The sequence below is a fragment of the Balaenoptera acutorostrata genome, chromosome 3 (genome assembly GCF_949987535.1).
Source record: "Balaenoptera acutorostrata chromosome 3, mBalAcu1.1, whole genome shotgun sequence".
In the NCBI taxonomy this organism is placed as follows: Eukaryota; Metazoa; Chordata; class Mammalia; order Artiodactyla; family Balaenopteridae; genus Balaenoptera; species Balaenoptera acutorostrata.
In genome coordinates this window covers 96955991-96969434 of record NC_080066.1, presented here as the reverse complement: position 1 = coordinate 96969434, position 13444 = coordinate 96955991, and the positions used below count along the sequence as shown (strand labels likewise).

The window sequence follows — 13444 nt, the reverse complement described above, 5'->3', positions numbered from 1 at the left end:
TTGTAAATGCAAAAGCAAAAGAAAACAACAAAATTCCTGAGCAGAAACATTCAAGAGTTTTTGGTTCTAGAGTTCTCCTGAAAGAAATCCTGTGTGTGTGTGTGTGTGTGTGTGTGTGTGTGTGTACATATTGGAGGGAGAGGGATGTTAATTAAGAGGGTTCAGGGCTACACCCTTGGCTTATTCAGTCTTGTCCATGCCTCACAGTGTGTTGAAGGAAGCTTTATTTTGCTTATTTTCCCCTTGTCAGTAATCCTTTATAATGCCCTAGCCTCATGGTAGAATTTTAGTAGAATTAAACTAATGCAAATCAAAACTGCGTAATTAATTAAGTCCTACAATTACTAATTGACCTAAGTCTAGGAAAAGGAGTCACCCAGGAGATAGTCAGTTACACAACAGGTATAGCACTAGTTCAAGTATAATGGTTAAAACTAGGTTTAAGACTATTTTGGTTAAAAATCCCAAGTGTGCCCCCAACCTCTATCCTATTAACCCTCAAAGTTGTGGGTTCTGCATTTGACCTAGGAGCTACATTCTCAGACACCCAGGAACTATAGGATTAAAAGGAAAGAGAAACAACTTTAATGTTTTATGAGTGTAAAGTAACAAAAACACAAATTTTACTCACTCATCCGTTCAATAAAAATTTATGGAAGTCCCACACTGTTCATCAGAAACAGGTACTTTAATATACACGGGTTTCAACACTCGTATTTCAACAACTCCCACTTAACTTTAGACTGCTTTACACTCCCCAGGTACCCCCCCCCACAAAACAGGGATTCCATTCTTCATATCCAACTTGAATTTGTATATCATAAATATTCTATTCTAATATTTTGTAATCAGGTAGTTCTTCCATAAATAAATTTTTTAAAATATGCTACTATTAACCCTAATTTATGTTGACCCAAATGTTTGTTTAGAAAAAAAAACTCAGTTTGAACCATATGAAACTGTAGTAAAAAAAAAAGGTCAAATGTTTGAAATTGTCAAATATCAGCAATATATAAACAAATATACATATTCTTAATGTTCTTTTTTTACATGCATTATCCCATTTTATTTTTTATTATGAATATGAATATAGTACATGTTCAGTTACCCATAAAGCCCATCGACATTATTAATATTTTGTTATATTCTTCTCTAGTCTTTATCTTACTTGCATTCTTTTTGAATTTTTGAATTTTATTTTTTTTTATACAGCAGGTTCTTATTAGTTATCTATTTTATACATATTAGTGTATATATGTCAATCCCAATCTCCCAATTCATCCCACCACTACCCTCCCCCCACCACTTTCCCCCCTTGGTAGCCATACGTTTGTTCTCTACATCTGTGTCTCTATTTCTGCCCTGCAAACTGGTTCATCTGTACCATTTTTCTAGGTTCCACATATATGCGTTAATATACGATATTTGTTTTTCTCTTTCTGACTTACTTCACTCTGTATGACAGTCTCTAGATCCATCCACGTCGCTACAAATGACCCAATTTCGTTCCTTTTTATGGCTGACATACTCTTGATGTTCTTTAGATTCCTAAACTTACTTGAGCTCTCTTCCCTCATCCACTTTCTAACTTATTTTCCTTAATCTTTCAAGGTATTCTTATTCTGACCTGATGCCACCACCCCATTTGATGGTGGCATGTCTCCTAGAATCAAATCTAGCAATCATCCCACCTTCTGTTTTAATATGTTTTGCTTATTCGCCAACTTCCGATTCTGGCAACGTGGCAGAACTTAGAACACTGCTACAAACAACTAGAAGTGTTGGATAAAACAAAAGACATCTTTAAATTCATAGTTGAGTTTATAAGAAATAAAAGGAAATCCCCAGGTGCCTAAAAGAGAGACCAGAGAGCTTGCACTGAGGGGTGATTTTCAGACCAGGAACTAGGCCCTCACAGCTAACTTTGGGTTTCAACACCCACACACAGACTGAATGAGCCTGGACCCTGCCGAAGCAGGTAGTTGGAATGGAAAGCCCTGCATAAATCCAGAATCCTCAAAGAGTGTCCACCTCAGTGAAAGAGAGAGTGAAAACTGTATCCTCTACCTCAGAGAGATGGCAAGGAAACGTGCCTTTTCCTGTGGTTGAGATCTTGGGCTAGTGACAACCCTATAACACCTGGCAGGAGCAAACGTGAAACTGTTCTGGAGGCCACTTCTGCAGCCAAGACCTCACAGTACCTTTCAGAAAAGGAGATGGACTCACAATCAAAAACTTACAAACATTCAAGGAAATGATCCACCATAAGAGAGAATCAGCAGACACAATAAGCATCCCAAGATAACAATCTGAAATAATACATTTGAAATTATAAAAGAGGGAATTAAAACTATAAAAAAAAAAAGAATAAGACACTAGTATCAACTGATACCCTCCTGCTCCTTTACATGCCAGGGTGTATGCTTATACCCTCAACTTTTCTAAACGCCCTACATCCATAACAGGCTTACCTATATGATGATGTCACTAGAGGCTCCAAAAAGATCCACTCCACCCATTTCTCAACACCTGTCAAATATATGAAATGCTCAACTTAGTCACCCTTTTTGCTTAAGACAGTAAACTTCTTTTTTTTTAAGTACCCTTAATGGTCAATGTATTAATGCAATAACATCTGTTAACATGTACATCTAAAGTGGTTTATTTATTTAGCATGCCGCCATGAGGGAATGGAATTCAATTTCTGTTAAGTTTGGAAGAGAGAGGACAAGTAAGCAATTCAGGACAAGGTCACTGGGCACCCAAAAGGACAACAAGAAAACAAGAGGTATCTGAAAAGAGATGGAGTGAATACGAGAACATAAAAACTCTGAAAATGGGTGTTGATTCTCTGAAGATAGTTTTCTTACTTTTTAGTTTTGCCTAGGGTAAATCCTTACTTCTAAATTTCACCTAGAGTCACTCATGCCTTTCAGCCTAGCTAAAAACTCCTCTAAGTTTTTACAATTTATGACTGATAAAGATTTTCCGCCCAGCCAACCTGGAAGTTCCTCGACAATAAAACGGTTTTCACAATAGCTTCCAGTCATAACCAATCTAAATGGCGTGTTCAGAAAAATGACAAGTAGAGAAACTCTTTGGCAAACTCTGCAGAAGAGATAATTTCAGAGACTTGGACACCCCAGAGAAAAACAAAGCCACATCTGTTTGTTCCCATTTTGAGACAAATTTCCTCCCTTTCTAAAAAATTCCACCCAATAAAGTAAAAGGATATTTCTTGCAGAACCGTGAATATTTGGAGTTGAGACTTTAGGACCAAAAAAAAAAAAAAAAAAATTAATTAAAGATGAAAATTCCAGACAATAAATTAGTTGCTTTGTCTACCAGCATCAAAAATGTTCTACTATACCTTAACTGTCAACATAGGCAGACATACCCCAGAGATACTGTGGGTTCAGTTCTGGGCCAATGCAATCAAGGGAATACTGCAGTAAAGTGAGTCACATGGATTTTTTGGTTTCCCAGTGCATATAAAAGTTATGTTTATATTATACTGTAGACTATTCAGTATGCAATAGCATGTCTAGAAAAACAATGTACATACCTTAATTTAAAAAATACTCTATTGCCATATTTCAAAATTTTTCAATGGGTACATTTTATTCCAAACTATTTTTAAAAATATCTACAAACTTTATTGTTCGTACTACTTTACTAATTATACCTAATGGTGTTTGTAAAATAGAGTGTCTAAAAGAGAAAATCTATTTAATAGGTGTTCAGATATATTAAAAAACTACTTCATTGCTAAAAAATTCTAACCATCACCTGAGCCTTCAGCAAGCCATAATCTTTTTGCTGGTGAGGGTCTTGCCTCCACGTCGATGGCTGCTGACTGATCCGGGTGGTGGTTGCTGAAGGCTGGGGGGGGCTGCAGCAATTTCTTAAAACGAGACAACAGTGAAGTTGGCCGCATCGATTGACTCTTCCTTTCATGAATGAGTTCTTTGTAGCATGTAATACCGTTTGATAGGATTTTACCCACAGAACTTCTTTCAAAGCTGGAATCAATCCTCTCAAACCCTGCCACTGCTTTATCAACTAAGTTTGTGTGATATTCTAAATCCTTTGTTGTCATTTCAACAGTCTTCCTAGAATCTTCCCCAGGAGTAACTTCCATCTCAGGTAACCACTTCCTTTGCTCATACATAAGAAGCAACTCTTCATTCATTAAAGTTTTATCATGAGATCGCAGCAATTCAATCACATCTTCAGGCTCCACTTCTAATTCTAGTTCTCTTGCTATTTCCACCACAAATGCAATCACTTCCTCCACTGAAGTCTTGAACCCCTCAAAGCCATCCATGAGGCTTGGAATCAACTCCTTCTACACTTCTGTTAATTGTTGTTATTTTGACTTCTCATTAATCACAAATGTTCTTAATGGCATCTAGAATGGTGAATCCTTTCCAGAAGGTTTCAATTTACTTTGCCCAGATTCATCAGAGGAATCACAATCCATGGCAGCTATAACCCTACAAAATGTATTTCTTAAAGAATAAGACTTGAAAGTCTAAAGTATTTCTTGATCCATGGGCTGCAGAATGGATGTTGTGTTTGCAGGCATGGAAACAACACGAATCTCATTGTACATCTCCAACAGAGCTCTTGGGCGAGTAGGTGCCCAAGATCTCATTGTCAATGAGCAGTAATATTTTAAAAGGAATCTTTTCTTCTGAGCAGTAGATCTCAACAGTGGGCTTAAAATATTCAGTAAATTATAGCTGCTTCACTTTGTTGTACAGTAGAAACTAACACAACATTGTAAAGCAATTATACTCCAATAAAAATTTAAAAAATAAAATAAATAAATAAAAAGATAGCCCCCCCCAAAAAAAAATATTCAGTAAACTATGTTGTAAATAGATGTGCTGTCATTCAGGATTTGTTGTTCCATTTACAGAGCACAGGTAGAATAGATTTGGCATAATTCCTAAGGGCTCTAGGATTTTCAGAATGGTAAATGAGTATTGGCTTCAACCTCAAGTCATCAGCTGTATTAACCCCTAACAAGAGAGTCAGCCTGTTCTTTGAAGCTTGAAGCCCGGCATTGACTTCTCCTCTCTAGCTGTGAAAGTCCTAGATGGCATCTTCTTCCAACAGAAGGCTGTTTTTTCTACATTGAAAATCTGTAGTTTAATGTAGCCACTTTCATTCATTATCTTAGCTAGATCTTCTGCATAACTTACTGCAGCTTCTACATCAACCCTTGCTGCTTCGCATTGCACTTTTATGTTATAGAGATGGCTTCTTTCCTTAAACCTCATGAACCAACCTCTGCTAGCTTCAAACTTTTCTTTTGCAGCTACCTTACCTCTCTCAGCCTTCACAGAATTGAATAAAGTTAGGGCCTTGCTCTGGATTAGGCTTTGGCTTAAGAGAACGTTGTGGCTGGTAAGATCTTCTATCCAAACAAAACTTTCTCCATGTCAGCAATAAGGCTGCTTCTCTTTCTTACCATTTGTGTGTTCACCGGAGTAGCACTTCTAATTTCCTTCAAAAACTTTTCCTTTGCATTTACAACTTGCCTAACTGTTTGGCACAAGAGCCTTTTTTTTTTTTTTTTTTTTTTTTTTTTTGGCGTATTTCAGCATTCGGCATGCCTTCCTCACTAAACTTAATCATCTAGCTTTTGATTTAAAGTGAGAGACATGCAACTCTTCCTTTCACTTGAAAACTTAGAGGCCAATGCAGGATTATTAACTGGCCTAATTTCAGTATTGCTGTGTCTCAGGGAATAGGGAGGCCCGAGGAGAGGGAGAGAGACAGGAATGGCCAGGCAGTATAGTGGTCAGGACACACACAACATTATGGATTAAGTTTGCAGACTTACATGGGCACAGTTCGTGGCATCCCCAAACAATTAAAACAGTAACATCAAAGATCGCTGATCACCACAACAAATATTATAATAATGAAAAAGTTTGAAATATTGCAAGAATTACCAAAATGTAACACACAGACACAAAGTGAACAAATGCTGTTGGAAAAATGGCACCAAAGACTTGCTCAACACAGGGTTGCCACAACCTTCAGTTTGTAAAAAAAAAAACTCTATTATCTTTGAAGCATAATAAAGTGAAGCACAATAAAACAAGGTATACCTGTAAAAGAATATTATAACATGATATAAACACTGCTCTGATTGGGGAGGGTTACATTTCTAATCCTAAACAAAGGAGCTCTGTATTTCCTTAGCACATGACCACAGACTAAGGTCCAGAACAAAACAGGATCAGATAAAAGAAAAACAAAATAGTGGACCAAACTTTAAATAGTCTTTCTGCTCCAATGAGCTCACTGCTGTAGAAACCTTTGTAAAGGTGAAATTGTTGCAATTATTCTTGGAGTTAGCTGCTTTAGATGACAGCAGTTCCTGTTAGAAACAACGTTAAGGTAGCAGAGTTATGATGTAGCCAGATCATTTATTAACATCCTAGCAGTTACAAATGACTGAGCCCTAACAGAGACAAGGCACATTAGCACACATGAAAAGGGGCCTAATTGCTAGACTAGGTAGAAGAATCCAGGAAACACAGAAAAAAAGCAATTAACTGATGATATTTAACTATGTCTCTATTAATACACTGGATAGGTCATTCATCTCCATGCCTCTGGGAAAGACTGTTTCTAGATTTTGGTTTGTTTGTTTGTTTGTTTGTTTTTGGCCACGCTGCATAGCATGTGGGATCTCAGTTCCCTGAACAGGGATGGCACCCGTGCCCCCTGCATTGGAAGCACGGAGTCTTAACCACTGGACCGCCAGAGAAGTCCCTAGATCATGTTTTTAAAGCACTTAAAAGTAAATTGCCAGTGGGGGAAAAGATTTATTTTCTTCTTACTTATTCCTTGTCAAAGGTTTATGAAAATCTTTCAGTGGGACAATGGTAACAAAAGTTTTCACAGGATCAACAAGAGTGCCAAGATAATTCGATGGGAAAAGAAGCATCTTTTCAACAAATGGTGCTGGGACACCTGTATACTCACAAGTAAAAGAATGAATTTGGACTCCTAGTTCACAGTATGTACAAAAATTAATGTACATGGACCAAAGACCTAAATGTAAGAGCTAAAACTGTAAATCTCTTAGAAGAAAGCATAAGAGTAAATATTCATGACTTTTGATTAGGCAATGGTGTCTTAGAAATGACACCAAAAGCACAAGCAACAGCAAAAAATTTTAGATAAATTGGACTTCATCAGAATTTAAAACTTTTGTGCCTCAAAGGACACCAGTAAGAAAACGAAAAGACAACCCACAAAATGGGAGAAAATACTTGCAAATCATCTATCAATAAGGGTCTAGTACCCAGAATATACAGTTGACCCTTGAACAACACAGGTGTGAACTACGTGGGTCCACTTATATGCAGATTTTTTTTACACTAAATACGTACTACAGTACTACATGATCCACGGTTGGTTAATTCCACGGGTGCTGGAACCATGAGTACAGAGGGCTGACTAAAGTTATACTTGGATTTTTGACTGCCCAGAGGTCGATGGCCCTATCCCCCGCATTGCTGAAGGGTCAGCTGTAGAAGGAACTCTTACAACTCACTGACAGGAAGACAAGCCAAGTTAAAAATGGGCAAAAGATCTAAATAAACATTTTTCCAAAGAAGATATGCAAATGGCCAATAAGAGCATGAAAAGATGCTCAACATCATTAGTCAATAGGAAAATGCAAATCAAAACCACGAGACACCACTTAACACCCACTAAGATGGCTATAACCAAAAAGACAAATAATAACAAACGTTGGCGAGGATGTGGAGAAATTAGAACCCTGATACAGTGTTGGTAGCAATAGAAAATGACACAGCCACTTTGGAAAGCAGTCTGGCAGTTCCTAAAAAAGGATAAACTTAGAGTTACCATACGACCCAGAAGTTTCACGCTTGCTAAATACCCAAGAGAATTGAAAATATTATGTCCACACAAAAACTACACAAATGTTCAGAGCAGCATTACTAATAATAGCCAAGAAGTGGAAACAACCCAAATGTCCATCAATTGGTGAATGGATAAAGAAAAGGTGGTATATCCATACAATGGAATATTATTCAGCCACAGAAAAGGAATGGAGTATCTGCTACAACATGAATGAACCTTGAAAACATTATGCTAAGTGAAAGAAGCCAATTACAAAGAACCACTGATTTTATGACTCCATACATAAGAAATGTCCAGTACAGGCAAATCCACTGAGACAGAAAGTAGATTAGTGGTTGGCTGGGGCTCAGGGTACTTTGGGAAAATGGGAAGCAACTACTAATGCGAATGTGATTTCTTTGGAGGGGGTGATAAAAATTTCCTGGGATTCCATAGTGGTGATGGTTACATAACTCTGTGAATATACTAAAAACCATTGACCTGTATACTATAATTGGCTGAAATGTGTAATATATGAATTTTAATCTCGATAAAGTTTTTTAAGTTTTCACAGAATTTAATTTCCAGAAGAATTGGAAAGTAGAAGCTGTCCATTGAAGGCCTAGAAAGGAGAAGCAAACGGTTACCAAAAGTATTTCATTCAGATGGAGGCCAGACTGCTTTCCTGTGCTTAACGTATTACATTATAAAAGAGTGGGGTGGCAGAATGCATACAGCATATGGAAATCAATGGCAACATGAGGCAGTTTGAGTCAGTATATTAGTTCATCTACCCAGGCTGACAACTATCGACCTCACCATTTCAAACTCCTTAGGTCAATTCAGGACACCTTATTCTTGATGTAATCTACTACATTTCTAGGCACACCAGAAACAGAAAAAGCAGGTATAATAAGGCTGTTGATAATTACATTAGTATTGGCTATAATTATGGCCAATATATTTGTTATCATACATTATTATATATATATAGACTGTTGACATTACATTATTATTGGCTATAATTATGGCTAACGTATTACTTATATAATTATGAAAAATCATCCTCGTAATTATGAATTATGAGCACAAACTGGTAGTAACATTGTTTCTATCAAACATTTAACTAAGGAACTCCAAGAATTATCCAGCTGTTATCTGATTAATTTCAACTAGTATCAAAAGCACAAGTATATTTCTCTGTCAAACGAGTACCATGAACACTGCTGGTGCCCAATATAATTTAGTTGAAATATTATAGACTACCATGAGCAAAAATGGTGTTTCTCCACATCACCTGTGAAATCAATTCAACAAGTAACCACCCTCCCCCCTTTCCTTTGAAATGATTACTTCAATAACCACCTCAAGGAATCAGACAACAGACGACTTGGACCTTTACTTGGGGTCATCAACTTCCCAAAGGTTCACTACAGAATATTGCTAAGGAAAGGGGACACAGGTTAAACACAGGAACCAAACATACAGTGGTTTGGCAAGAGGAAGGTAGGCTGATTTCTCTATTTTAAAATAAATTTCAGGGTAGGAGACATACTTCTTGGCTGTTGTCTACAGTGCTGATTTTCTTTAAATAAGAGCAAATGCATTTACAAAAATCTCCTAAAGGCCTCCAAAGATGGTAACAACAGATAACAGGCAATTTGTCCAGAAGGAGCTTAGAGGTAACAGACTAGGTCACAACCACTGACCTTTTTCAAGTCAAAGCACCAGAGAGGGGTCCAGCTTTCCAGGCACTTGGATTGTGAATCCAAAGACAGTGGGGAAAAATAAAGAGAAAGATCAACTCTGAGGAGTTAAATGCAAAACATTTATTGGAAATGATGGTTCCAATTCTTTTTGAGTCCTTGATTTCACATTGTTCACTGTTCACGGTATGTTCATTGTTCATTGTTCATGGTATATCTGAAGATATCCCAAGATGTTGCATAAAGAAGGCTGAGACACTAGCTCACACAAACCTTCAAAAGGCATTATTTGAACAATATTATATACAATTCTCGAGTTCATTTTCAACACAGCAAATAACGTTCCCTATGGTTGGATATATTATAGTTATTAAAAGTTGTTGGGGATTTTCCCTCATACAGGGCACTAAAACACTTTTCAAAAAGAGCTGTAAGATATCAACAGTACAAATAAATTATTTTCACATAATAGTAGGCCTCTGGAAATCCCAATGAAAAATTCTTTTTTTTTTTTTTTTTTTAAATTTAATTTAATTTTATTTATTTATGTCTGTGTTGGGTCTTCGTTTCTGCGCAAGGGCTTTCTCCAATTGCGGCAAGTGGGGGCCAATCTTCATCGCGGTGCGCGGGCCTCTCATTATCGCGGCCTCTCTCGTTGCGGAGCACAGGCTCCAGACGCGCAGGCTCAGTAGTTGTGGCTCACGGGCCTAGCCGTTCCGCGGCATGTGGGATCCTCCCGGGCATGTGGGATCCTCCCGGACCGGGGCACGAACCCGTGTCCCCTGCATTGGCAGGCGGATTCCCAACCGCTGCGCCACCAGGGAAGCCCGAAAAATTCTATGCAGAGAATATGGGAAGTATATTTGAATTTATGTAAAGGGAAAAAACTCATTTGTCCATGTCTGGGCACAGAGGAAACAAGTAGATTAAATCAGTGTCATATGCTATTCTAGACACTATTCCATCCTCCATTTACTTTTCAGCCTTCTAGATTCTTCTGGGATAATTTTTCTCTATTTTTGGGCTTCATGAAACTAGGCTTCCCAAGTTTACTTGCCTTGCAACTGACTGCACATGGCTTTGGAACTTAAGCTCTGAGCCTCAATTGGCACTACCAGGATTTGATGACATAGATATGTCTGTATGGGTCAAATCCTCAGAGAACAATGAATCAAGAATACCAGAAACAAGTGCACAGTGCAATGTTACGTAGTTAAGCTTTTAAGAAAACCAGAAATGCCTTTCACTTTTGCACAAGTTCTCTGACTTTTGATTACTAGAAATTTAACCATATTTATACTTTTTCTGAAAATAAAAAGGAGCAAATGGAAGTCTCTTAGGAGGACCTAAGTCATGTGTAAGGGGGAATCCTGGCTAGGCCAAGTCAAGCATAACCAAAGATCAAGGGCAAAAATCAGTCTCCTCTTTTAAGACATCCACAGAAGCAGTTTTTGCATGTCAATTAAAGTGCTGTGTGGAAAAAGAGTTGAATTAAGGGCAGATTTACCTAGGAATTCCTGAATCCAATGCAAGTTACCAGAATTGAAAGTATATGGGAAGCAGAATATTTGTTAAATGTGCACTATTTACTCTGCCCTGTATACACATGCTGTTCTATTTCAATAGTACTCAAATTTTTAGAATCAAACTATGAGAAAATTTCTCCTGGTACCATCGTTCTTCAGGGTTAAAGTTACCAATGGGAAAAACAAAACAAAACAACCAAACTCCCTCTCTCTCTCTCTCTCTCTCTCTATATATATATACATGCAGAATAAATGCAGACATAAAAATGCAGCCACTTCTACTGCCTCCCCAATAATCTACTCTTTAAGTAAATGTGACAATACTAGAATTTAACTCTCAAAAATCTACGGTGCACTGTGCCTGGTACCCAGTAGGTGTTCAGTGTTTGTTTGTTAAATAAATACAGAAAATATTTGGGACACAAGCTTTCGCTTTGTTAATGTGCATTTACATTCCACTCATAAAAACACATCGTAACATACATACACAAATCTACACATAGCCCCACTGATGTCAACTCCTGAAAATGCCCTCATGACAAAAAATGGAAGATAAATATTATGCTAGAGTGGGACAGGATGATGACAATTAAAGAAGCTGCGAAAGGAAAATTCCAAACACAATTCTTCCATAGTCTTTTTTTATTACATTGTTATTTATTCTTTCTTTTTCTCTTTCTTAAAATTGAAGTATAGTTGATGTTTCATAGCCTTTTTGATGTCAGTTATCTTCGTTTCCATGATAATTCACAGGTGTCTACAAAAAAGTAATCTATTCCTACTTTGAAACTTTAGGACTGCTCTTGGCCATAATATCACACATAATTACGAACAATCTTTTTACATCCTTATAAATGGTACATCAGAGAATTCATATTTTAAAGGAAGCCACATATTTACAAGTAATATGCAACATGTTCAACAAATCTCAACAAAAATGAATATTCATTGTATCATTTATCATTTAAAGAGTAGCTACCAGAAGTACAAGTAATTCTCACACTAGTGGACATTTTTACAAACCACTCATTTCAGTTCGTTGATCTTTTCTTTCCCTAACAAGTATTCCTAAATTTGTTGTGTGTGGTGTTTTGTGTTTTTTATCCTGTCTTTATGCTGTACTTCAGAAAAAAAAAAATAGGGAAAGAAGTAGATTGGGATTTGTTTTGTTTAGGGGTTTAAAAATATCTAAGGCAACATAGAGTTTAACTCCACAGGTTTGTTTACCAGCAGGTTGCTGTTCCGAAGAAGCCAGCCATTTAAAAAACGCGCAAAATAAGGCTCTCGCAAAAAAAAAAAAAAAAAAAAAAAAATTATATACAGGGAATAGATGGGAGCGCAAAACACATCAGTCACCAGCAACAAAGCAACAAAGCAGAAGCTTTGTTGCTCGCTATTTGTAAACAAGAGGTCGGGCCAGAGCTCCGCCCTGGTACCCGGGAGGTAAGGCATGTGACAGGCACAACCCCGCGCCCATCCCGAAGCGTTCCGCAAGGGCCGCCTGGCGCCCAGGACCAGGCAACCCACCCTCCAGCCGGGACCAAGCCCTACCGGAATTCTTCTGCTTCCAGCTTGGAGGCTGGAGTCGACCCTCCCTGCTTAACTTACCTGCAGATACCCTGACATTCTTAAACCTCCTTCAACTATCTGCACTTTTGCCAGGCACCCCGAAACCCACGGCGGCTCTGGCGACCCCCGATCCCGGCTCTCCGAGCCTGCGCCCTCGGGGAAGCCCACCCGGGAGGCGCCCCCGCGGGCGGCTTACCGAGCAGCGAGCCTATGAAAATGACGACCTGCACGGTGGTGGTGAACTGACGGTACAGCTGCGCCTCGCCGAACTCCCCGAGAGCGCTGCGGTTGGCGCCCTCCGCCCCGGCGCCCGACGCGTTGCGCGGCTCGCTGGCGTTTCGGGAGATCCAGCTGCCGTTATGCCCCATGGCGAGGCTGGAGCTCCAGCTCCGTCTTAGCCCGCCCGTGCGCCCGCCTCGGACCTCCGCGCCACTCTCTCCTGCCTCGGGCGCGGAGGAACACGGGGGTGCCTGGTAGAGACCTGCAGAAGCCGGAGCAGCCGCGGGTCCCCTCACGTCTCCACATCGCCAGCCCCGGCGCCCGGGAGGCGGGGAGCGGAGAGGGCGAGGCTTCGCCCCATGCCCGTTCCCTCCGGGGTCCCCGTCAGCAGCCACATGAAGGCGGCACGGTCAGAGCCCGCCGAGCGTCGTCCGTCCCTCCTCCCGCGTGGTCAGCGCGTCCAAGCCCACTCAGCAGAGAGAGAAACACAAGAGGCATTTGATGGTCAAGGAGGGCGCTCTCCGCTCC

The 13444-nt window shown here is 39.3% G+C and overlaps 1 protein-coding gene across 3 annotated transcripts in view; it reads right to left on the bottom strand.

Annotated features, from left to right (window-relative positions):
• GPR176 (G protein-coupled receptor 176) overlaps positions 1-13065 on the bottom strand; it is a 105233-nt gene extending 92168 nt beyond the window's left edge. Inside the window, exons 1-2 of one of the 3 annotated variants that reach the window (XM_057542041.1) lie at positions 12894-13065; positions 2472-2529 (exon numbers count right to left, since the gene is read on the bottom strand). In XM_057542041.1, the coding sequence (XP_057398024.1) occupies positions 2472-2529; positions 12894-13065 (230 nt within the window). The remainder of the gene's footprint in view (positions 1-2471; positions 2530-12893) is intronic. The other 2 variants (XM_057542042.1, XM_007180419.3) reach the window with 2 other exon arrangements.
• Between the last annotated feature and the right edge of the window lie 379 nt (positions 13066-13444).